The 26,486-nt window shown below is 48.7% G+C and overlaps 1 protein-coding gene across 1 annotated transcript in view; it reads left to right on the top strand.

Annotated features, from left to right (window-relative positions):
• Nucleotides 1-903: 903 nt before the first annotated feature.
• CAMK1G (calcium/calmodulin dependent protein kinase IG) overlaps nt 904-26,486 on the top strand; it is a 29,548-nt gene continuing 3,965 nt past the window's right edge. Inside the window, exons 1-9 of the mRNA XM_046682869.1 lie at nt 904-942; nt 11,769-11,889; nt 16,643-16,771; nt 19,529-19,603; nt 21,843-21,981; nt 22,896-23,019; nt 24,385-24,460; nt 25,498-25,610; nt 26,374-26,452. Of these exons, the coding sequence (XP_046538825.1) occupies nt 11,798-11,889; nt 16,643-16,771; nt 19,529-19,603; nt 21,843-21,981; nt 22,896-23,019; nt 24,385-24,460; nt 25,498-25,610; nt 26,374-26,452 (827 nt within the window). The 5' untranslated portion in view covers nt 904-942; nt 11,769-11,797. The remainder of the gene's footprint in view (nt 943-11,768; nt 11,890-16,642; nt 16,772-19,528; nt 19,604-21,842; nt 21,982-22,895; nt 23,020-24,384; nt 24,461-25,497; nt 25,611-26,373; nt 26,453-26,486) is intronic.

The following is a 26,486-nucleotide window of genomic DNA, read 5'->3' as shown; positions in this document are numbered from 1 at the left end:
GTGGATGTTAAGATTCAGGGGTGAGTAGAGAAGAAGAAAGCAAGAGGGCAGAAGACAGAGGTTCGAGGAAGCTGCACGGAAGGAGCAGCCACAGAGAAGCTCAGATGGAGACTGGGAAAGTCTGGGCAAGGGTAGGATGCAGAGGGGAGTAGGAGGGAGAGAGGGAGCAGAGAATTTCCAGGAGGAGAGTGGTCTCCTAGGGTCTAGTGGGTTAGGACTGAGAAAAGGATGGTAGGATGGGATCAGAACGCTATGCTTCTAGAAACAGAGGAGAGGAGCCATATGAGAGACTGTGGGTGGAACCACCCAACCTAGGGACCCCCTGTGGGATATCCAAGGGCTTCTCTTCCGATTCTGCAAGAGATGACAAGCCAGGTGGACACTGAGGGCTCTTCAGTCTCTACTTTCAGCCAAGGTAGATATCCGACTGCTCAGGAAGGTGTTGTTAGACAACTACTCCAGCAACTGAGTGCTTAAAGGGGAAATTGAGGCAGGCAGTCCCAGAAAGCTTCTCTGATTTTCTGTTATCACTCCATTTGGGCCAATGAAAACCTATAATTTCATGTTTTATTTTTGCTTGTTATTCTTCCTCTCTCTCTATCACACACATCAATGCAAACACAATTATGCACATGATACACACACACGCACGCACACATACGAGGCACGAAAGGGCCCCTTTGCAAAAGCATTCTTCTCGATCAGACTCGGTGCTGCTGGGAGGGAGGGAAAGCAGAGCAGAGGAAAGGAAGGAGAGAGGCAAGCCACCCTAGCTACTTTTCCTCCCCTTTAAGGCTGCCTGGTTACAGTCCTGGGAAAGAAAACCTCTGCATTCCTCCCCTTTAAGTCGGTTTATTGTTAAAGCACTGGAGCAGCTAATCCTCACAGACCTGTAGGAGCTGGAGTGGGAGCACCTCGAGCCGATTCCCTCTGAGTCCCTGGGTAAGATGAACCTGCTTCTCTTCTTGGTTTTAGGAGGTCTCTTTGCTTAGCGGAGGCATGTGGCCCTTAGAGAGTGGGTTTGAAGAGACACTTTTGCAAGTAACTTGGGTATTTATTTCAGCCCCTGTTCCAGTCTTGCCCGATTCTTGTGGGATCAAGGGTAAGTTGTAGGTGCCTTGGAAAATAAATCTGAATGGGGGTCCAGGGGGAACCTCCGTGGGGAGCCATCTGGCCATCACTTCAGGATTGGCTTGAGTGGGAACCTTTTGCACTTCTGGGCGGGGAAAGGGGAGCAAAATATCTGTATACGCCCCTCCTGCAATGCCTGCTTTCAGGATGCATTCTGGGGACAGTCCTCCAGGTCCCAGGGAGGGGCTGTCCATCTGCAGGGTGTCAGGACCTCCCGCATGGTTACACTTCTGCCTCCTGCTCCACCTTCATCTCTTAACCTCTCTGACCCCATCTGTCAAATGGGGCAATGTCCATTCTGCCTACCTGGCTGGGTTTTTATGAGGATTAAGAGAGGCAGTGGGCAAAAGGAGGTTGGTAAACAGCCTGTGGCTCTGCAAACCCAAGGAAGGCGGACCAGCCTCAGTCCCTCCTGGCAGGGTCCATGGACGGGCTCCGGCTCCAGGTCCCTGGCTGTGTCAGGATGCAGGACTCAGCCACGGCGGGCGTTGTCAGTCACAAGACCACTCCTTCACCTTTCCCAGAGGTGCATCTGTCTCCCTTCTGTCTTTAAACTTCCCTAGTTTAGTTCTCAGGTAAAGATATTAAAAGGAGGTCTGGATTCACCACCACCCCCATCCGCACCGTGGCCCCTTCTCTCCACGTAACTTTGACGCACAAACATTAACCCCGAGGCTCCCGGAGGCGGCTGCCAGGGCTCCCGCTGGTCTGGCTGCAGTGCGTGGCTGGCCAGCTGCTTGCTCTGAAGCCAGATAAACTGATCATGAGGAAAACCTCTGAGAAGGCTCAAGAGAGTCAAGCAGGTTCCGTCTTGGGTAAGGAAATGATCTTTCCTAGATCAGGGGCGGGAGACAGAGCCCGGCCCCTGGCAGCCCTACAGCCCCAAGCTTAATAAGCAGGGCCAAAGATGAGACCCGATAGGCCATATCACAAAGTGCTTAGTAATACTGATATGGGGACCGCACTTTATAGTTTATAATGTGCTTTTAATTAATCATCTTTAGGACAAGACCATCAGGCTGATGGGGCCAATAGTATTTCTCTCTTAGTAGAGATGAGACCACTGAGACTCAAACAGGCTTGCCTGGGGTTGCAAAGCTGCATGCTGGCGGTGTCCATTTGGTCATAGTAGCATTTGAACTCAGATCTTCTGACATAGTCAGTGACCTCTCCATGATATTACAGATAGCTATGGGTGTGTGTGTATTAAGAGCACTCTTTAGAAAGATGGGGCGAAACTTTGGGAAAGAAGCCTGAGGTCAGACTGAGAAAAGGCTTGAGGGGCTGGGGCACTCGATGCCGGTCCCAGCCTCAATGCTGAGAAATCTGAGCGTTCCCAGGGTCCAGCCTTTCCCAGGTCATGGGAGCCCCGTGTTCCAGGGGGAATCAGTCAGGTGTGGGCATTGCATGAAAGCAGCCGAAGGAGGAGGGCGGAGGTAAGTGAAAGCCCGACAAGCACCTCTAGGAAAGAGGCAACAGGTTCCGTGGAAGGGAGGCAAGGAGACCGCGCTGTCGGCGTCTGATGGACGGGGGCTCCCAACCCAGCTCTGTCATTTACTATCTGTTTGGTTTGGGGCATTTTTCTTAACATTCTGACCCATCAGTACCTCAGCTATGAAATGAGGTTAATGATGCCTCCCTTGAAAGGCGGCAGTGAGGCATTAAAGGAGACGATGCAGGTGAAGCGCCTAGCACCGTGTCCCACCCAGGTGATCATCCCCGGCAGGGCAGGCAGCTGGTATTATAAGGCCTGGAGCAATTCTGGCCGGGACTGCAAAGAAGCCCCCTCTAACAGGAGAGCGCCTCCCTCGCTCCCTGTCCCCCCTTCACACACGCACACGCGGCCAGAAATAAATTGCCGCCCGGAGCGCGTGCGTGCGTGCGAGTGATGGGGCGCAGCCGCAGCCTGCCGGAGCCCGCCGAGTGAATGAGCCGCAGCATGAATGAGCGGGGGAGCGGCGGCGCCCGCGCTACAACTGCAGGCGCGCCGCCACCGTCAAGGGCGAGGGGCTGCGGCTGGGCGGCTGCCAGCGTGCAAGCAAGCCCGGGGATGCACGGGCTTTCTGTGATCTTCAGACCCGTGCCCTCGGAGGGAAGGCTGGTAACGCGGAGCTTCTGGCCACAGCCGTCCTGGGCTCAGCCTGTCTTTTGTGCACCCCTCCCCAGGTGGAGATCCCTCCCCTCCGCTTCCGGGAGGCGTGGTAGTTTTGTAGTAATGAGCCCCATATCTGTATAATACAGGCATCTCTTGCATGGGTCTTAGGCTTAAAGGCAGCCTGTGGCAGACACACAGTCAACATTATTACCCTTGAAAACTCCTTAGACAGGTGCCCCAGGAGAGACCAGCATACTCCCCTGAAGAAACCCAACACACGCAGCATTCCCTACAGTGTGGCAACAGATCTCTGTTTTCTTGGTTGAGTACCAGATGAAGTCGTTGGTTTGCATTTCAGGGCCATGATGTATGAAAATATGTATATTTTTCAACACTTCAGAATCACAGTGAGATGAGATGCGCACACTGTGAGAGGCATGTGGGAGCTGAGACCAGCTGAGGGAAGAGCAGATTCATGTCTCCTGTTGTGTGCTCACCTCTAAATGATTTGTTTCCCTGTCTCTCTCTCCCAGTGCCTGGTATTTAACTTATGTACCTATAAGGTGGGCCCACTGCATAGCACCTTAGAGATTGCAGAATGCTTTCATGCCACTTGATGTGTTGGGCCTCCACAGGCATGCTGAGAAATAAACAGAGCAGGGATCACAATTCCCATTCCACAGATGAGCAAACTGAGGCCCGCTGTGGTTAGGGGCACATTAAGAATAAGTAGCACACTCTGCTCTCTCCAGTGACTCCCATGTGTTAACGTCTCAGCTACCAAACAGAGCCCTAGAGAATGCTCTTCACTTCCTCTATAAGAGGAGCACAATAAACCTCAAGCCCCACACGAATTCTGGCTTGTCACTGCAGCAGGAGGCATTTGGTTAAGCTTAAATGGGGGCTTGAGCCTGAAATAAACTGTAGGAGGCAACCGGAAAAAACCTCCTTTCTCCATGATTTTGTGAACAGAAACTGGTGTGCAGAGTTGGCCTTTGAGATGCAGGACTAGAGGGAGGGCTGGGGATGGAGTTGATGTTCCTTGGAGATTCCATCCACCCAGAAGTCTCCAGCAGCCTCTAGGGTCCAGGGCCTGGGCTCTGGTAAGCTGACCAGCCACTTGAGCTGCAGCCTAGGAACTGGAAATGAGTTCTGACAGCACACACAGACCCAGCCGACATGCATATGACACTGTGAGGAGAGCAGGACTGTGACGGATGGCAGCAGGCTGCTGGAAATTTCATATATTGCTCAAACAAATGGAGAATCCCAAAGCATCAGAGTTGACCTACTTGCTGTTTTCCAAAGTAAGCTCTGAGCATCTCTAGATACCCTGGATGCTAGTAGTTGTTAGAAAAGGAAGGAGTTTCACGGTCTGGTCAATTTGGGGGATGTTAGGTTAAATAGATTAAATAGGTGTCTTTAATGGTCCTCAGAGCCTTTAATAAGCTAATGCGGATCGCAATTCTCCAAGAAGGGGCAGCAAATCCACTTTGCTCACAGAGAGTCTCTTGGGACTAATGTTCTAAAGAACAAACTTCAGGGAACCTTAATCTAGTCCAGTCTCCTCTTTTCACTAAGGAGAAAGAGCGAAACCCAGAGAAAATGAAGTGTTCTGCCCGGGGCTGCCCAGTTCCTCAGTGCCAAGCCAAGACTGGAGCCAGAACTTGAGTTCTTTCTAGCATGCCTCTCAATCCAGAGGATGGTGGAAAGTCCAATATGGGCCAGAGTCCAGGAAACTATGGGACCCGGGCAAGAAAATGTCCCAGCTTTAGCCTTTTTGCTCCTTTGTAACTGAGTGATTTACGTACTGCCTGACTCCATGTCCCCAGCCTGGAGGCAGAGAGCACATTCTTATTAAAGATGGTCCAACCGATAACCTCCTTCCCAAGACCCAGAGGCCTTTCTGAGTCATGCTCCCGAGAAACGGGAAACCCTGGAAGCAGACCATAAAGCAGTCTTGGGGCAGGCTGGTTCCTTTGAGGGCAGTAACAGAGCCATACATGGTCCCTCGGGAAGGCTCTGAAGCCTGCTCACCACACCCTAGAGCGATTCACACCTCCTTGCTCAGAAGCTTCAAGTGAGAGCACCAGTGAAGGCACGGTGGCTCTTCCTATAGGTAGAGTTGAGAGCCATTATCTGGGAGTTGAAGGAGGCAGAGGTGCTACTCAAAGATTCTCTCCTTCCCAGTCCCCATCTCCTCTGGTTTGTTCATGTCCGGTTTAGGAACTCTGCTGTGGGTTTGGGAAACACACTTGGACTGGATTGGATCGGATCGGATTGGATTGGATTGCATTGAATTGAATTGAATTGAAACATGATATTCCCAAGACTCTGGGACATCTTATCAGGAAGGGTAACACTCTTAAGCAATTAGACCAGCTGATTCATTTAATAAGCACTTCAAAGGAGAGTCCTAAGTGGCTGTGACTCAAAATAGGAAATTTTTCATAAGGAGGCTGTGTGGAACAGGGTAGGCAGGAGTGAGGGTCCAGAGAGAAGGTCCAGGGCAGTGTGGGGTCATGAGGTGACCTGGCACCTTCAGGGTATGGTGATGGCAATGAGGGGGCCTCTGAAGATAAACCTCGTCTGCCTTAGAGTTCTGTCTGGTGCTCGTGCTGCTGCTGTGACCCACTGGGGCCTGGGAAGGAGAAAAGGGAGGTGATGTTCTATGGAAGAAACATGTGAGGGCGCCTGCCTCCTGGGCTCCTGTCCAAGCATCCCTCACCAGCACCTCATAAATAGCCAGGCTGAATGCCACCAAGGATCACACAGCTTATCCCCAGAAGCTCAGAAAGGGCTGCACTCAGGGACAATGTCCTCCCGAAGACTGCAGCCTGCCCTTTAGGAAGAATTTTTCCCTCTGTAGTCTCCTCTGCTGTGAAATTTTCCAAGAGATCAGGAAGACCATCCAAAAAATATAACTGAGCACTAACCAGGAGCCAGATGCTGTACTAGGCCCAAGGGAGACAGGAGATGGACCAGGTCTCTGTCCACATGGAGCTACTTCTCGGTGAGGATATTGACCCCAAACAAATAAACAGGAGAATTTCAGATTGTCATATGTGTTGCAGAAGAAATGATCAGGCTCGTATGATAGAGCATAACCTGGGGCTGAGGGGCTGACTCTAGATAGAATGGTTGGGGTGGGGGGTGGGGAGTGCCTCTTCAAGTGTCCCAGGGAAGTTCTGCTGACCAAGAACTGGACCCAGAATCCAACCCAGGCCCTGCATTGTCTGTCACTGAAGCGATGATGACAGAAGAAGCCAAGACAATTCTGCGCTCTGGCTATTCTGCCCCCTCGTGCTGTTATGCTGTAGGCAGAGCCTCGAAGTGAGAACTATAGAGCGGAGACCCCTACCGCCTTCCCTTCCCAGGGCACAGGGCTTCTTGCATCTCTAGAGCAATATAAAGAATATGTCACTGCCCATCATAAGTCCAACTCCTCCCCAAAGCCTTACCTGATCAGCCCCCCGCCACGCCACCCAGGGCTTGCTTCCTCATTCACTCATTTAACAAATATGGACTGGACCCTTAGTAAATGCCGGGCTCAGCAGCAGGCCCTAGGGATTCCAAGATGAGTAACACATGGCCCCTGCCCTTGACGCACTCACAGTCGGGTGAGGCAAACCCACACGTAAGCAATCAACCTACAATCAGCCTCTGAACCACTCTGGCCCTGACCCAATGTGCCTATTCATTTGCCAGCTCCCATCAACTAGCCTGTCTTTCTAGTTGTTTATTTATATACCTATGTTTGATCTTTCCAACTGGATTGCAAGCACTTTCAAGGGGAGCTTCATATTACAGAAATGTCTGTGTTAGTCCAGGAGGTACACAGAAGGTACTCAATAAATGCCTGTTGAACGAAGGAGTGTTACCTCCACAACTCAAAGATGGTCCCATGAATAAGGTCATTTCCTTTAGCCAGAAGCCATTTTTGCAGAATATTCTTCAGGGTCTTACCCTGTTGAGGAGCGAGGGTTCTGAACCAGCCAGGAATGCCAGCATCTACAGCGTCTCCTGAGGTCAACATGTGAAATCAGCTCTAAATCTCAGAGAATTCTATAGGGGCTGTTCCGGAGCTTTGAAATCCAGTGGTATTTGTTGCCAGAAATAGAGGGAGGGGCAGGGAGTACTTTGGAAACAAAGGAGAGCAATATTGGAGCTTCACCATTCTCAGAATTTGTTTTCTTTTCCTCTGAAAGGGGCTAGTTTAAAGAAGTCAAGAGAGGGAAGGGAGGACTTTAACCGAAAGAAGCAGGATACAGAAGCAGAACCTGGGCCCCTGTCTTGGAGCCCACTCCTGGCCCTCCACCACACAGGGCACGGGGGCCTTGAGATTGCTCTGAGGTCAGGGCGGGCTGGGAAGGACGTGGGGTTTCAGATCTGGGCCCCTGAGTTTTTCACGTTGCTCTGAAGATGGAACTAAACTGTTAGGATTGAGTGTATGGGAGGAGGGGTGGGCGGGAGAGATGTTTTCTTAGAGCCTCGCTTAGGCTAAGAATACTATGTTTTTCAGCTATTTAAGAGAGATGGGAATAAAGGAACAGTGAGTACAGATCTGCTGATGAGTTGGTGATGCCTCCTGGAGAGCAGGCAGTCATTCCAGGGGGCCTCCAGAAGGGGGAGTAATGCACACCCAGCCTGAGCTGGAAAGAAGGCTCTTGATTGGCTCCTTACCTGGGAAAGCATCTTCTGCAGCCCTGTTGTTCTATGGAGGAGGAATGAGACAGAGAGGGAGACACACAAACTGACCCTGTGGATTTTGCTCTTTTTAATGTCCACCCCTTTGCCATCATCCCCTACATTCTTCATGACTTCCAGCTACAGTGTGTCTACACAGTAAGAAGTGTTTAGTTCAAACCCAGATGCTAACCACTCTGATAAGTAGAAGCTGCTGGATCTGGGGCTAAGAATCTGCAGAATGGTATCTGGCTCAAGATAGCCCTCTTTTCAAGGAGTTCATCTTCCCTAAAGCAGTCTGTACCAGTCAGGGTCCATTTGTTTCCACCTTATAGACTGTGCCCTCCAAGTCAAGGGTCAGCCCACCATTGCTTTGCTGGGAAGTCCACCTCTGGCCAGCACCTGAGCCCTGAACTGCTGTGGTCCCTCTGGGCTGCCACCCTGCCAACAGAGCAAATCAACAAATGGGCCACCAGATCTCCATTCAGCTGTACCCCCTGCTGAGAAATTCTTAACATTTCTCATACGCATTGTTAATAATAACACCACCAATTATTATGTACTTGGGTTGCTAATTTACACACTATACTAAAATGTGCAAAGAAAATGTAGCTTCATTTCCTATAAAATCTTTCTCATGAACTCCTACTGCCCTCTACCCCAAGCAGTAAGAGGGGAGTGGGAAACTTTACGTTTGAACTTGTCTGTTATGGCATCTCAATGTCTTCAGGTTTAACAAAGAGTCTCGTTTTACTGACCCAGAGTCTTCCAAGAAGATACACGGGCTTGAGATGGCCTTTCCTCCTCCTGCTCTATTTCAAGGTGGTATTTTATGTTATAAGGTGCTTGCTTCACCTGCCTGTGGTATGGAGAAGTGGTCTCAGACTTATCAGGGACCATGGAGCCCACAGTCCTCTGGGATCTCACCAGAGGCTGACTAGTGACCTCTAGGTGTACTGGCCCATCTGGCCCATAAGTTGTCATGCTGACACCCTCCACAAAAGGCCCTGATCCAAGCCCTTTGTTTCCACTTGATAAGCCTGATTGCAGCCACCTCTTCTTCTGGACCCCAGGTGACAGGCCCACGAGCAGCTCTCCCTCCCGTCACCAGGGCCGTGGGCAGAGGTGAGCTGGTAAATGTTTAACGACTGGTTCTCGGGGGGTGGTGGAGGAGTGAAGGAGAAGCCATAATTGTAGCACTTGCCTGTTTCCATGGTGTAAATACTCCCACTGTGGTGGATTTCAAGCTAACAACATGAGGCCATGAAGCGTGGAGCTGGGAAGAGACATGCACAGTTGACTGTCATGAGCTAGTACAAGCTGGCTTCAGCTCCCACAGGCCCAGGGGACTTTCTGGAGTCCCTGCAGGTCACGAGGCACTGTCTTGCTCATCTCCTTCCTCCAGGCCCACCTCATGATTACTTATACCCCGTTAGATGTGGCTGCAGTCAGAGTTCCTGCTAGGTTTGTAGTCTCCCACCAGCAGGGTCCCCGGAAGCCCACCCATCCCATGGTGATGGAGAGTCACCCCCATTCCTGGAGGGATGTTTTACTCCAAGAGAGAAAGGAAAGATGTGTGCTTCTGACAACTACACCGTCTGTCTCCCCCATCTCCTTCCCAGGATCCACTTAGGCCAAAAGTATCGGTCTTCCCACATCTCTTCCTCTAGCAAGGACCTCACTTTCTGTCACGTTCTTCTTATTTCCAGGGTCTTAAGTCTCATAGTTGTGTCTTAATGGCAGAGGAGGTTTTCCTCTATCCTATGGAAACTGTTTCATGACATGAGTCCTGCAGATGGGGATTACCAGGGATGAAAATACATCAATTTAACATCCCCCAAATATTATCTGTTACAACTGTTTAACATGTGTGAGACAATGTGCTAATTCTCTATGCACACTATTTTATTTAACCATCACCATAATCATAAGGCGATTTGTTTCAATATTACAAATGCGTTAATAGACTCAAAGAGGTTAATAACTTGCCTAAGGCCGTTTAACGAGCAGAGGTAGGATTTGAACTCAGCTTGACCTCCAAACCTACGCTCTTTACCTGATGATAAATTGTGGAGGCACAAATTTTCTCTTTGTTCTGAGGCTGTTAGAAGATCTCGTAGATTCTGCAGGCACTTTTTCAAATGGAGAAGGAGGGTCATTGCCTAAGAGGGGCAGCTATTAGATATATTCTTTACTTCTCTGTCAGGTCCAAGGAGTATGGGGGAGAGGGTGTTGGCAGAAATGGTGTCTCACCCATCACTCCCAGACGCTCAGTACCCCTGCCATCCAGCTGTAGTAGAGATAGCTAGGGTGGAGTACCCTAAGGAACAGAGATTTTTCTCCAACCCCCCCAACCACACCCCAAGTACATGCTTCTCTCTAGTATTCATGACCTCAGTAAAGGCACCATCACCTCCCGATGCTCCTACCAGAAATGTGACAGTCAGCTTAGACTTCTCTCACCCCAATGTAGGTACATCACCTGGTATCATAGATAATTGGACCCCCAGAACATATCCTGGGTCCACTTACTTCTCTCCTTCACTATCACCGTTGTCCAAGCCACCATCAGCTCTCTCCTAGACTTCCACCTCCTACCTGGTTTCCATGGATCAGCTCTTGCCCCCTCCACTCCCTTCTCCTCAGAGCAACTAGAGTGAGCTCTTTAAAACATCAGTCGTGTAATTTAACCCCCTTGCTAAAAATCCTTCAATGTCTTCCAGCCTCGCTTAGAAGAAAATCCAGGATCTTTAACGGAGTCTCTAAGGCCTTGTATGGTCTGTCCTCTGCCTGCCTCTCCCTGCCGTCTCACCACCCCATGCCATGCAGAGTTCACTCTGCTCCAGTCACACTGTCCCTTCATGCTCTTTTCCTCCCTTGGGCAAAATTTTGCATTTTATTCCTTCTGCCAAAATGCTCCTTTGTACACTCTATGTTTGGCTGGCTCCTTAACAAACTTGCAGTCTCAGCTTAAAGATGACCTGCTCAGAGAGGCCTCCCCTGACTTTCATTGAAAGAAGACCCTCCCTGCCAATCCCTCTCACAAGCCCAGATTTTATCTTTCATGATAAAACCCCACACTTTGTCACCATATGCATGTTAGTTTACTTGCTTGTTGCCTGTCTCCTCCAGCCTGCCAGCCCAGGAGGGCAGGGCCATCATCCTTGTTGCCCATCAGTACATATCCAGAACCTTATAGGTGTGATTGAATGCATCTGGTAACTCCAGAACTCTGACATAAAGTTAGGACAAGATTCAATTCAGATTTTAATGAATAACTATTTCCCAGCACTGTGCTCAATGTTGTGGGAGTTACAGAGGGAACACAATGCTCATTCATCTGCCATTCATTCGTCTAACCCATAACAGGTAGGAGAGAGGCAGGAGGAGGAGATCATAGAGCTGTGATAATAGAAAGGAAGACAGGCCGACTCCATGGTCTGAATAAACACCTTGGTGATCTCCTGTAACACAGGAAACACCTCAGCTCAGCTCAACTCCCCTCAAGCTGGATATTCCCATGTTGATCTATCCATGTACATGTTATTGCCCTTCAGCACATAGGTACGAAATGGAACTTCCACTACCAGACTCTAAACAGCTCGAGCACCTGGCCAGCACAAGGGCAGGGAGTAGACGTTCCATACATTTGTAGATGTCCAGTAATTTAGACAGCAAGTGAAGAGAATAGTCTTATTTTCGCCAGTTATCCAGGTTTCACTCCTAATTCTTCCTTCTAGTTATTCCACGTAGAATTGAGAATTTTAGATTCTTTGTACTACTAGTTCTCATCTTATTTGAAAAATTAGCTGATCAGACCCTCTCTTTCCTCCCTCCCTCCCTTCCTCAAACAAAGCATCCCCAGAAGCTTCAACTCTGGAGGCAATGGGTCGAAAGGAAGAAGATGACTGCAGCTCCTGGAAGAAACAGACCACCAACATCCGGAAAACCTTCATCTTCATGGAAGTGCTGGGCTCGTGAGTCCTGGGGCTGAGATGGGGAGGCTGGGCTGCTGGCTGTGGGGAGCTAGAAAAGACTTGTTCTGGGCAAGCAGCAACTGATAAACGGGGGCTGCGCTGCTGTGACATCATATCAATAGCTCTGAGGGACCTGGGAGGTCGAGAAGGGGCCTTGGGGTTAGAGTAGGGAAGGTCCCTGGGGTAATACAGAAGATGATTTAATACTCCGGAGCCCTCAGGGAATACCAGGCCTTTCCCTCAGGTTCTACCACCTGAGCCCCCTCCTTCCCCAGTGACCCTCACTCTACTTCCAGATCTGTGACAACCTGTGAGTTCTTGCCCTGGTGGCAAGAAAGAAGAGTTCTGGAGCATTTCCAGAGATTCAGTGACCTAGAACTTCCCTGGGCCTCCTCACCCAGCTTCTCCATTTCTCCTGGCAGTAAGCAGCTCAACGCCAACAGGTCTGCTGTAGATGGAAGAGAAGGGGCTTCTGAGGCTCAGGGAGCTGAAGGGCTACACACACCCGAATCAGTTCCCCACCACCACCATCCTCTCTGCTCCATATTTAAGTGCCATGTTGGAAAAATAAAGTCACGCTGTAGCCCAAACTCCTACCAGCCTCCATGGTGTCTGCGCCTGCCCCTTGACAACGATTACACGGCTCGAGGAGCAGAGACAGCTTGTCTGGAGCTGACTCTCCACTTAGTCCTGCCTTTCCTCCGGGAGGTCGCGGTCTCTGACGCAGGCTGGCAGCAGCTCTGGGCCACCAGCTCCCATTGCCCCAGAACCCCAGCTGGTCGGCTAATTAGTCTGGGCTAATTGGGCCTGGGGAAGTGAGGGGCAGTTAGTGGGCTGTCCATTCAAGCGAGCTTTCACTTTAGCCAACTCTGGCTAAGTTTAGCTCCCTCTGCCTTGGCTGGGAGGCAATGACCTCAGGCAATGACGGCTGCCCACACTCTCAGCTGTAGACAGAGAGGAGCCAGGCTCAGCCCTGAGAGGTGGCCTCTGAGCCCTCCCTGCCCAGACAAGTGTTGGGCTCTGCACAGACAAGGATCTCAGTGGAGGCGCTGGTCATCAGAGCATTGGTCCTCCATCAAGGCCCTTTGCCAAGACGGGGGTGGCTAGAGAAGGGGTTTTTGGCAAGAGGGAGAGACAAGACTGATGAGTGAATCAGAAATGATTTTCTAAGCATCCCAAAAGTCAAGAGAAGGGGGAGAAGGATGCCCAAGTTGACAAGAGCTTATTCACTGTGCTGTAGGACTGTCAGGGGACAGACATGCACTGTCCTCATGGAGCTCAAGGAAGTCTGCCACAGCAGCCGCTAATCCTAGGGCTACAACAGAGTCACCCAGGGACTTTTAACTGTGAAAATGTTTAAGTCAATAAAAGGTAAAGTAATAGTACAGTGAACACCAACATACCCACCACCTAAATTCAAAAATCATTAACATTTCACTGTGCTTGCTCTACGTACACACACACTTCACTGAACAATTTGTAAACAGGTTGCATACATCATGACGCATCACCTCTGAATCCTCCCATCTGCATCCCCTAAGAATAAAGGCCTTGTCTTCCAAATCCACAATATCATCGTCACGCTCAAAAAAATTAATAATTCCCTAATATTTTAACCTAGGTAACTTTTTAAAAATACTGATTCCTGGTCCTAGACCTGCTACCCCAGGATTTGGGGAGATAGGACCCAGTGGCCAGAAATCTTTACTTTCAGTGCCTCTGGTGGCTCTAACACACCCAGCCCTGCACTGATTTGAGGGCAATGGGAGGACAAGACAGGAGGCAAGTCACAGCTGATGCAGTGGTTAGCGCTGGGCAAAGGGTAAAAAGAGAAGGCAACTCTGCGGTGCTCAGGAGGGGGACAGGCAGCCCGAGGATGCAGACGCCAAGCTGAGGTGCTGTGGAGTGGGGAGCCATTGGGCAAAGCAGCTTCCCTTGATCAGGGTGCACCAGAATCCCATGACAAAGATCTCTTCTCTCTGGTCCTCAGCTCCTCTGGAACAACCCACCAGGGAGAATAGGCTTTTGCTAAATCTGCTCAGAAACCATCCACAATTCCAGTGGCCTGGGGCAGCCGTAGGGACAACGGGCAGAGCTAGTCCATAGCAGGGGGTATGTCACCCAAGTCCCAGACCTCCTCTTCTCACTTCCCAGGAAGAGATTTTTCTCCTTGATTTCGTCCACCACCTCTGCCAGCACCCAGGCTTCCAGCAAGAGTAGAGAGCTCTTCAGAGTAGGAAACACAAACCACGTTCTATCGCAGCAAGCATTCCTGGTTCTGAAGGCTCTGCCTGTCTTGCCTTCTGACCCGAGCAACCTTGCCCTCTCAAAGCTAGCTCTCTGCTCCCCAATCTGACAGATGGCACAATTTAGTCTTCTAATCCTCTCCCTGCCCTGCCAGACACACTCCAAACACACACACACACACACACACACGCACTCACACACACTGTATAAAACAGCCTCAGGCAAAAGAGTAGTAACACCATTTCAAATTGCACAATTCTAGGAGGTGCCATTTATATACACTGCAATGCAAATGGCACCCCTGAAAGCCTTAATCTGATCTCATTCCAAAAGAGTAGCCAGAGCGGGTGTCAGCTTTGAAAGCATGGGACCATCCATGAGTGGTTCTAAAGGCGCAGATGGAAGGGAGAATTATGAAAGTAGAGCCTAGAGTGTCACAGGTGCAAGGAATCTTTAAGGCCAGGTGATTCAATTCTCTCATTTTACAGATAAGGAAAGTAGGGTCTAAAGATGAGCACAACACATATCTAATCCCAGGCCAAATTTCTCACACATCCATCCATCATCCATTCATCCATCCATTCATTACACAGACATTTGTGGAGCATTTTCCATAAGCATCCAGGCGTAGGACCTGGTGTCCATCCCCTTTCATCTCCCGTTACTCCCTGCCTTATGCTTCACAAACGATGCTGGACTACCCTCTGGCAGCCCCACCCCTACCTGCTGTTCTGCACCTTCATGCTTTTTCTCATGCTTCCTCACTCCCACCCGAAACATCACTTCCAATTTGTTTTTTCATTGGGCTAACTCTCACTCATCCCTTAAAACTGAGCTCAGGGTGTTCTTAAGTCAGAGGGTCATGAATTATGTGCTCCTCAGCTATCCCAAGTGGTCACATTGTACAAACTAGGAAAGAGTGCCCTTTTCTCTGGGCTGCTGTCTACCGGAGGAAAAAAATGTTGTAATAATTATTGTATGAAAATGTACAGAGGCTCCAAGGTGAATGGCATCTGCTGGAGGTGTGCAGTGTACAACCTGCCCAACCAGAGCAGCGTCCATTTCCTGTGGTCTCATAATACACCCTGCTTATCTGTACGTGTCTATATCTTACACTAGATTCTAAGCCAGACCAGCACTGATCCCAGTGCCAAACACAGAGAGGTTCTGTCAGCTCCACAAGCTTTCATTGAATACTGGATAACATTTTTCAAATCAAATGTGAATTGCTTATTTGTCTGTTTCTTCAGTTGGCTACAGGTTCCTTAAGAGCAGAAATACTTACCTCTTTCTCTCCAGTGTCTAGGACTCAGTAGATGCTCAATAAACCCTGATTGAAGAGAGGAGTGAATAAATGAATGAAGGGAGCAAGCTCTGAAGGCTCTGATTAACTCACTTCCAAGGGCAGCTGGGGAAACAGAAAGCTCAGACACAGGAAGCACCGAGTACTTTCTAATGCAGATTCTGAAAGTCCTTACACAGCTTGAGTGCTATTGGCCTGCATTCTAGAATATCCAGATGGCAGGGGCGAGCAGGCCTCAGCTGTTTCCTCACTTAAACCCTCTCTTCTCTCATGACTACCAGGTGTTCTCCCTAATGATACTCAAATGATAATAGTAATAACAATAATAGTATCTAACACATCTGGTTTAATAGATGTCAGGAAGGCTTTTAAGCACTTTACATATATTAACTCATTTAATCTTCTAAACAACCCTGTGAATCAGAAACTATTGACATTCCCACTTTCCAGACAAAGAAACTGGGTATATAGAAGTTAAGTGGCTTGTCACCCAAAAAGCTGAGATTCTAACATCAGCAATCAGGCTCCAGCATCCACCTCTAGTTAACTGCTATTCTGATGGCCTGGTCTCCAGAGGACCTCCTTCAAACCAAGAAGCCCCTAAGTTGGAATCCTACCATGTGTTTCCGTTGGATTCCATCTTCTTCATCTTCAGAAAGCCTGCCCCAGAGCTGCTGGGTTCTGTCTTTTGTTCTCATAGATCCTGCTGAATAGAGGATGCTCAGCCCCTTGCCTCTGATCATTGGTTCAAGGTGATTATCACCATCTAAAACTGATCCAGGAGTCTTTTCTTGCTCACTGTGTCTGAGCCCTGTCCCCCAGTGCTACCTCCAACTGCCATTCCAGTGTGCCACAAAGCACATAGACTCTGCAGTGGCCTCTCTTTAATGGGTTTGCCAAGTGGAGAAATCTCTCCATAGCTGAAGCAGTCTCTGGGAGTCATTCTCAAATTATAGAACCAGGAAATAGCAACTACCTAGTCCCTGTGTCCGTAGTAGAATCTTTTCCTTCCCACATGATATGAAAGAAAGGACACAATGGCAAATCAGGTAGGCTCTGCCGTCACTGCAGCTCATCAGGTACTGGAAGGACAATGGAAACTAATTACCAACCACCTTCCTTCACCTGCCCTTTGGTTTTGCCTCCAGCAATGTTCTCTAGCCAGCCAGGACTAATTTTTGTCTCCTGGTGTCTTCTACTCAGAGGAGCTTTTTCCGAAGTTTTCCTGGTGAAGCAAAGGGTGACTGGGAAGCTCTTTGCTCTGAAGTGCATCAAGAAGTCCCCTGCCTTCCGGGACAGCAGCCTGGAGAATGAGATCGCCGTGTTGAAAAAGTGAGTGCGTCTTAGGGTTGGTCAGGTACAACTGTGGGATCACAACATTTCCTTCACAAATGACCTTCGAGAAGGACTAGGGCTGGATTTCCACACCCAAACGCGTTGCTCCCTTTGATTGCGCTGATGGGTTAGTTTGATCAATCAGCTAAGTTTAGCCAGACAGCTGTCTTGGCTGATTTTTTTCCCCCAGCAAATTGACTAGTGAACGAACTGGTAGCAGAACAGCTTTGCACGTGTTGACCAGAGAGTAATTAGCTTAAAGGAACAAAAGTCAGTTGAGGGCCAATACGAGGAAGAATCAATAATGAAGGAAGATTTGGAAATTAGCCTCAGTTTATACCAGGGCAAATGTAGGTTCAGCACCCCAACCATCATGATAGAGGCTACACTAACAAATCATCGGACGGTTACAGCAGGTCTCATATAACAAACCCTTGTAGACCTCTTACATGTGCCAAAACTGTGTTAGGCATCAGCGCCACAAGAATGAGGCTGACAAAATTCCTTACCCTCAGGCTCACATTTTCTGGGCAGAAACAAAGCTGCTCGTAACAAATTCTAATCCAGTTGAATGTGAGCCACACTAACAGAAGGCAGGGTTTGGAGCAGACGTTTATTCTGCCTACATGTGTGTTTTCATGAGTATCGATTATTAAGTACATTTTCAAAGAAGAGGGTCCTTGAATTTTGTGGAGGCGGGAGGAGCAGTGCAGAAAAGGAATTCAGGCTGAGAGTAGCATAAACTTTGACATAGACTCATGGAAGTGCAAGGGATGTTGGGGAAGAGTTAGTACTGGAAACCCCTTAACCTACAGTGAGTACCACCAAGGGACAGGAGATGAAACAACGATCGGCGGGACCTCATTATAAAGGGTCTTGGATGTCATGATCAAGAGTGTTGACTTTATTCATGGACAGAGAAAAGTCATCAAAGGGTCTTACAGAAGGAATCACATGATCAGGTTTATATTTTAGAGTCATCCCTCTTACGCATGGTGAGTATGGACTGGAGGATGCCAGCCTACAGGATGGGAGACCAGTCACAAGACTTTCTCAATAATCTAGGCAAGGGATGAGGATACAAGCAAAGGTAGTGGTGGGATCATGTGGTGGCAAGGAGACTGCATTCAAGAGACATTTCAAAGAGAGAAGTGATTGGGTTTGGGGTTGGCTGATAAGAATGTAAAAGAGAAAAGCATTAAAAATGGCCCTGAGATTGAATGATTAAGTGCACAGTAATATCATTGCTTGGGATAGAGAACAAAAAGGATATGTAGGCTTGGAAGGAGGAAATAGAAAAAAAAGTTGATTAGACATATTGAATATAAATATCCACCTATCTCTACATGGAGGTGTCTGGGAGGATGTTGGAGATACAGGTCTGGGCTCCAGAGAGATCAGAGCAGAGAGAGACTGTAGACTCAGAGAGAACAAAGACTATGCTGGTCTTTCTTATCTTTGCTTTGTATCATCAATCCCTAACAGCATAGGTGCTCAATAAATATTTGTTCACTGAGTGAATCAATGATAAATTAGTGTTAGCATTGTCAACTTATAAGCGTAATTGAATCCATTGTGTAACCACCACAAGAGGTCTATATTTTAGAAATATCTTAAAGATGATAGCTGCTATTGATTATGTGTTTGCTATTCCCCAGGCACTGTACTAAGCATTTGACATGCAATACCTTTTTAGTCCTGATATAATCCTAGAAGAGAGATGTACCTTGTAGACAAGGAAAGTAAAGCTTAGAAGATTTGGGTAAGCCAGCCGAAGTTTAGTAAGTGCCTAAGACGGATCTGAACTCAGACCCAACTGAAGTCAAGTCTAAGGTCTTAACCCCTGTGCTGCACAGCCATGAGTAAAACTTCTTAGAAATTGTCTTCCGGCACAGGATGTGCAGAATTGCTGCCTGGGAAACCAAGGCCCCAGTTAATATGATCGTTCTGCTTGCCTCACCCTCTGAGGAATCCCAGGCAGAGAAAATCAAGAGCCAGGTTTCCCAACTGCATCGCTATTGACATTTTAGACCAGAGAGTTCTTTGTTGGTTTGGGGCTATCCTGTGCCTTGCAGGATGTTTAGCAACATTCCTGCCTCTACCCACTAGATGCCAATATCACTTCCCCCCTCCTCAGTCGTGACAAAAATGTCTCTAGATATTGTCAAATGTCCCCTGAGGGACAAAATAGCCCCTGGTTGAGAATCACTGGTCTAAGGCATCCCACAGAACTGACCCCCAGAACGGGCATCTGCCCTGCTTCTCACAGTATCCTGGAACAATAGTTTTGCAACACTTCCTCCATGATTACTCAGGAGGAGGCTTAGTTAACTTGAATCCCTCGTGCTGCAGTCAACTTTCTTCATGTGATGCTTCTGAAGGAGATCTGGGTACCCATTTTATAGAATAACCTAGTTTTGGGCGTTCCCTTAGTCTTCCTTGGTTCTTTTAGCTCTCTTCTTGGGTAAAGTTTAAAGAGATTCCTAAAGTAACGATGAAATGTTTGTTCCCTAAAGGCAGGATAATCAGTTATCCATTCAAAAATAGGGATGGAATGCCACTCTGGAAATCTTTCCTCTGGGATTTCTTCGTGACTGCCTACTTATTAGGAAGGCTTCACAAGGACGTGATCTTCCTAAACATTGTCACCAAAAGTCTCTAACAGAAATAAAAGTCCAGCTGGGCTGGGTCTGCAAGCTTTGTCTGGACAACCTAAGCCACATACGTTTCACCATGACTTTTACTTTTCCCCAGGATCAAGCATGAAAACATCGTGACCCTGGAGGACATCTACGAGAGCACCACCCACTACTACCTGGTCATGCAGCTGTAAGTGAAGGTGACCCGCTTCCTCCACAGACGTCTCGTGGGGCCTGGGAGGCCTAGAGGAGGCTGGTCGGTGGTGAAGGAAGGATGGTGATTAAAAGACAAAATCCAGAATTAGTTCAAGAGGCTCTGAAATGCCAAGAGTTCTTTGAGGCTCAGTGTGCCTCTGGTCGTAGACATGTTCTGTGTGGGCCAACAGGTAAAACTAGGGCTGACTATTGAGTCGGTACATTCCAGTTTAGCCTCACCAGTTGTTAAAATATTTCCCACCAGCCAGCAATTAGCTGGAACTCCAACCCATCTATCCTCCCCTGCTGCCCCAGCCCCTCCTCGCAGACTTTTTGGACCTCCCCACAAACCTGTAGCTGAAGGGGTAATGCCTGGCATAGCAGGCGCCTCCAGAATCCTTCTCTGGCACAATGACTTGAGCCCATTTTGACCACTCTGTCCATGTCCATCAAACTGGATATTAAAAGTTTTAACCTCACTCCAGGGTAAAATTACTGTGGGAATAGAAGCCATAGATAGATAAGTTTCAATTCAATATAGAGAATGACTTTCTCAAAAGGGAGCCACCCAAAGTTAAAACAGGCTGTGATTGTGTATGTCCATCTGTGGGACAGAAATGGTACCTCATTATGAAGATTTCTGCATCATTGTCATATATAGAGGAGAGTTCTGCCTGAGAGTGACTGCTGTAGGGGTTGGTCAGTGCTCCTGAGGACTCAGTCTTGGGCTCAGAGACACTTCTATTTATAAAGTACACACACACACACACACACACACACACACACACACTCATCATTCTGCAATTTCAGTGTAGCTGGATGCAGTGCTTTGACTGACAGGCTGATTCCTCAGAAATTTTAATGAGCTCACTCAGACCTAAGCAGCCTATTAACTCCTAGGCTTGCCTGAGGCCCAGTGACTAGAGGTAGCAATCATGGGAGTGAGGTTGGGGGTGCCCAGAGCTGCACTAACAAATGAGCAGGGACCATGTGGCACCTTAATGAGGCCAAGTCAACAGAATTAGCACATAGTCATTCAGACAGCTAAGGGGAAACAGGGAACTGGGCGGATTTAGATGTCATTGAAGAGCCACCAAGCCTACTAGAGGGCCAGCTCCAGGGCCCAGGCCACTCCTAGTCAGGAATTTGTAGTTGTGTACAAAGAGTATCTTTCTCATGGGCCTGCAGCCCCTATAGCAGAGCCCAAGACAGAGATGCAAGACAGAAACGAAAGGAGTAAGATGTGTGCATTCTGTTGGGAGAAGTCTATGCCCTCATAACTGTATGATCCTGTCATGTGTGCCTATCCACATCCGATGGAACAGTGGGAAGGGAGGATGGACGGTGAGAGGGTTGGAAACTCTGGCTCATGGTTGAAGTAGTCTGGGATGTTTATCCCAGAGGAGGCCTCAGGAAAGCATTTCACTGTCTTCACATACTTGAAAAGATTCATGTGGAAGGATGGTATTCTTGTTCTGTGTGGCGCTAATGGGCGGAATTGATATCTGCTGATATAAACAGTTGAGTGCCATCAAAGTATATAAAAATATTGAGAAAGTGACAAAAGATAGAATAGTCTGTCTTAGGAGGTAGGGCGTTCCCCACCACTGAGATGTTCCAGTACTGACCAGAAACTTCTTGGCAAAAAATTGTGTAGGTGGCATTCAAGAGTTGAGGGCTGGACTTGATCTTAAAGCTCCCCTGAGTCCTAAGATACCATGTCATTTGAGCCTCAAAACACCACCAGAGCTCCACCCCATAATTCCAGCTTGAGGTAGCCCAATTTTCCAAAATGAGGAAAGAAATCATGGCTTAAGCAGTTACTCTCTTTGCACACCCTCTCTTGCCTACTTTGCCTGACTCCAGTTTCACCTCTCCTTTTCATCATGGCTTCCTGTGTCCTAGGCCAGGAAAGAAAGCAGCTAAGAAATATGTCCACAATAAGGGATTATCGGCTCCTTGCTAGACCCTATCCAGGAGCATTTTGCATTTTAAAGGAAGTTTCCAGGGAGAGGTTAATTGTGGCCCAAAGAAATGACTCACTAATGACATCATTCAAACACCCAAAGGAGGGGTTCTAAAATTGGGGTGGTCCTCCTTGCATCCCTCGAATAATGGTCTGTGGGCACCTGCCTGTTCCACCGCAGCTGTGAGCCCCTGGCTACAGAACAAACACATTCATGTCCCTTTGACATGAACTAACAACTGGATGCCTGTCTTTGCCCTGTGCCCAGTGTTTCTGGTGGGGAGCTCTTTGACCGGATCCTGGAGCGGGGTGTCTACACAGAGAAGGATGCCAGCCTGGTGATCCAGCAGGTCTTGTCAGCAGTGAAATACCTCCACGAGAATGGCATCGTCCACAGAGACTTAAAGGTGCCCAGGCGGGAGTCCTTGGTGGGAAACAAAGAATGACCCTTTAGGAAGCTGCATGGGTCTTGGGCAGTCTAAGCTCTGTAAAATGAGAGGGTTGGATGAATAGAATAAGGCCCCTTCTGCCCTCAGATTCCTTAAACAAATCTTGGTTGACTGAAGAATCATTGTTAATTTGTACCCAAGCCTTTTCATGAACTTTTCGCTAGGCCTCACTCTATTAGGATACCAAAATCAACCATATGTTTCTTGAACCCAGCCATAGTCAAAATCAAGTGTAATAAATACTTACTGAGGATCAACATTGCCTCAGGCATGTGCCAGACTTTAGAGAGATCAGAGACAATGAACTAAGGGTTAATTCCTCAAAAAACAAACAATCTCAGAGCCGGCCCTAGGACCAAGCAGTTAAGTTCGCACACTCCGCTTTGGTGGCCTAGGATTTCACTGCTTCGGGTCCTGGGTGCAGACATGGCACCGCTCATCAGGCCACGCTGAGGCGGTGTCCCACATAGCACAACCAGAGGCACTCACAACTGGAATATACAACTATGTGCTGGGCGGCTTTGGGGAGAAGAAAAAAAAAAGATTGGCAACAGATGTTAGCGCAGGTGCCAATCTTCAAACAAACAAAGAGTCTTGGAGTAGTTGGGGATGAGGAAAGGAAGGGATTAGGACATTGATGGCTACAAAGCTGAGCAAAGTCGAGACCATAAGCAGAATACAGAATGCTGAAGTGCAGGGCATGAGGGTGCAGGTAGGAAGAAGGAGGGAGGAATAGGGGGAGATGAGCTTGGCCTTGAAGTCAGGAGCCCAGGCTGCAGCTTCCTAAGAAATTACACACTGGGGGGATGGAAAGAAACGTGTGTTTCAGGTGATTATGTCCTATACTACGTGATATTTCTCTTCTCCCACAGCCTGAAAACCTGCTGTACCTCACTCCTGAAGAGAATTCTAAGATCATGATCACAGACTTTGGTCTGTCTAAGATGGAGCAGAGTGGTGTCATGTCCACCGCCTGCGGGACCCCAGGCTATGTGGGTGAGTCTGGGAGCAGGAAGGAGGTTGACCAGTTGGCTATGTTCAACCACATGGATATTATTCACAGAGAAGAGGGGCTGTGGGGAGACAGGGTTCAACTTCAGGGGCCATCCAGGTAAAGCATTCACTTATGAGGTTTAGGGCCAGCCAATCCATCTCTCTCTGGAACTACCCCTACTGCTCCCAAACCCTACATCTTTGAGACAGCCTGCAAATGAGCCCTTCCCACAGCCCCTGCCTTTACTTTGTCTCTCACTTTTGCAGACAGACTTCCTGCCTTTGTCTTCCAGCTAGACCAGGGGCAGAGACAAAATCACAAACCCAGCGATCATTATATTGTTGGCAGGTTGACCACTAGCCCCCCTTTCCTTTCTCCCCCTCTAGAGGAGACCTCAGACTCCCACTTATTGGTATCCTGGAGGTATAGTGTTGAGTTTGAATCTGAGGAACCCAGATATGGGCCCTCAAATATATATCCAAGGAAACATCCTAGGACACTGGCAGAAATGGGCCTCCCAAAAAGTAAGAGCAGGCAAGTTACCAGGTGAGAGCATTCCTGAGATCCATGGGGGGAAAGCCAAAACTCAGAGCACCCACTCCTGCACCTTCCTTCTTAGCCAGTCATCACCTGGTTGGGGATGGGAAGTGGGAAGCAGAACCCTGACTGAATAGAGGGAATCTGTTCTCTCCCCAAACAGAGGTGAGTCACTTACCATCAGGGATTGAGTCCCACTGGGTCCAAAGCACTGGTATCTGGGGTAAATACAGAAGGTAGCTCTCTACTGCCCCAAAGCCCCCAGTGAGAGGAAGACATGACTCATTCCCTCATGGAGTTCCCCATCTGATAGGGCAGACTAAGCCCTGTCATCAGAAGGTACCAGAGACTGATGGGACAGGTCCTGCCCGCCTTCTGGGGGTTCCTCCCTTACCGAGGAGACGCAGTGCCTGCCTTCAGGGAGATCCCAGTCTAGTGGGAGAGAGACAGTCCTTACTTTGCAGACTTCACCGTCTGAAGGGAGACACACAGTTCCTGCCCTGGGGATCCCCCAACTGAGTGGGGAGACACAGCCCCTGCCTTCAGAGAGTACTCGGTCTGATGGGATGGGGGAAACATAGCCCCAGAGATCCCCAGTCTAATGGGGGAGTCATAGGCCCTGTCATGGACCTTCCAGTCTGATGGAGGAAGATTTAGTCTGATGGGAGAGACACAGTCCCTGCACTAGGGGAGTTTTCAGTCTTATAGAAGAAACACCATCCCAGGGGCTGCCCTAGTCCTCTTCTCTAAGCCTCTTCCTGGCCTTTGGCCCTCACCCCTCAACCCTCTCCTCTTGCCCCAGCCCTGACTCTGCCTTTGGTTTGCTGCAGCTCCGGAAGTATTAGCCCAGAAACCCTACAGCAAGGCCGTGGATTGCTGGTCCATTGGCGTCATCACTTACATATTGTGAGTAAAAGCTGGCCTTGGTTCAGTTCCTAAGAGTCTCAGAGCCTGTTCACCCGTTTTTCTCCCCTCGCCTGTCTCAGCTCCTCAAGCAGCAGCCACCTCCAAAGCATGTGCAGGTACACGTGCATACACATACACACACGCTGACTCATGCCCACAGCTCCAAAGGTTCCTGTCCTGATCTCCATCAAGTTATAAAAACAGAGTTCAGTGCGAACCCCCTGTTCAGCACCCTCTTCCTGCACCCCCACCCCCATTTACTATATATAAATGTGTTAAGCCCTGCTCTAAATGAGCAAGGAAAAAGCAAGAGGCCATGCCAAGCTTGAAGCCAAGTGTGCACGATGTTCGCATCTCAGCCTGTGGTGATGTCAGCTCGAGGCACCTCGATGGTCTGGGTGGACCTGGCCATTGCTCCTCTCCACACATCCTCAGGCTCTCTTCTCCAAACCCACTCATCACCCTTTCCCACCATCCCTCCTTACCTATAGCAAACTTTGCTCTGAGGAAAATAACCTGCTATTAGTCATTTACCCCTCAGCGTGGATTCAGTTCTCTATTTCCTCAGCTTATATTGAATAATTACTCTCATTCATTCATTTACTCAACAAATATTCATTGACTTTCTACTCTGTGCTAATCACTGGTTTAGGTACTAAAGAATAAAGAGCAAAAGAGCCTAAAATATCCCTCATGAAACTTACATTCAAGTGGACAACCTATCATCCTTCTTAAAGATATTTTATACAACATCTAAGAGTCAGGTGAAGTACAAGGAGACGTGGTGAGGGTTTTGGGGGAATAATATACAAAGGAGCCTTGCAGGACTGCCTGTCCCAAGCTTTGGCTTTTGCATAGACACTCAATGGGACCTGCATCATTTCTGAATCAGAGGCAGATCCATGTCCTGGTCACACTGCTGGTCAGGGACCCTGCTGCCTGCCTGTGTATGTGGTAGAAGGCTGGGTGGACGGGAGAGGCTGGCCCAGAGTTGATGGGGTTGTTCGGTAGCGTACCTCCTTCCTGTTCCACTGCAGGTTGTGTGGGTATCCTCCTTTCTATGAAGAAACTGAGTCTAAGCTTTTTGAGAAGATCAAGGAGGGCTACTATGAGTTTGAGTCTCCATTCTGGGATGACATTTCGGAATCAGGTAAGGCCAGTGCCGTTGAAGGACAAGATAACAGCCTCAAGGCAGAGATTGCCAAGAGAAAAGAGCTTAACGAAGGATGACAGTCCTGGCTCTTGAAAGTCCCTGGGGAATCTTACAGAACAGGCTGCCAAGGAAAGTGGAGAAATCTTCATCTGGTTCAAAGAACAAATAAATTCTTTGCATCTAAGTTTCATGCTTTTGTTTTCCTGGAGGCAGAGCCACAGCATGCCTGGTGAAAGGGAGGGAGGGAGGGAGTTTAGACCAGGAGCCAGAAGGGCAGAGCCAGGCACAGGGAAGTGTTCCAGGCAGGAGTGGCAAAACCAAGGCCACATTTTGCCTTTTAAAAGACCGAGGGCATGCAGTGTCTGTGTGTGAGAGGACAGTCATTAAATGTTGTTGGGTCCATTAAGCGGAGATCAGAGCTGGAAAAAGCTAGCAATTACATGTGAGCCCCAGTGCGGGTTCTGGCCCCTGAATCGGTGCAAATGTACACCCACGTGGCGTACACGCATGCTGGTGCCTCGTGACAAGAGACGTATCTGCAGTGCTGTGTGGGTGAGGCTGCACAGACCCTGTCTTTGGTGGTTTATGGTGGGTTGTTGTTAGGTGGTTTGAATTTTTTTCCTCTTTTAAGACTCTTAAAATTGCCTCTTTGGAAGATTAGCTAAAGATGCATTCTCTGCCACCCACCAGCCCGGAAGTGAATTTCCATCAGTCGTGAAATCTGGTCCTTAGTTGTTGTGTCTTTGATTGCTTCCCTTAGCCAAGGATTTTATTTGCCACTTGCTGGAGAAGGACCCAAACGTGCGGTACACCTGTGAGAAGGCCTTGAGGCACCCCTGGTGAGTGAGGAATGGGGTGGGCTCTAGACCCTAG

This window comes from Equus quagga, chromosome 13, assembly GCF_021613505.1.
Source record: "Equus quagga isolate Etosha38 chromosome 13, UCLA_HA_Equagga_1.0, whole genome shotgun sequence".
Lineage (NCBI taxonomy): Eukaryota > Metazoa > Chordata > Mammalia > Perissodactyla > Equidae > Equus > Equus quagga.
The sequence above is the reverse complement of the archived record's forward strand: the minus strand, read 5'-3'. Positions and strand labels throughout refer to the sequence as shown.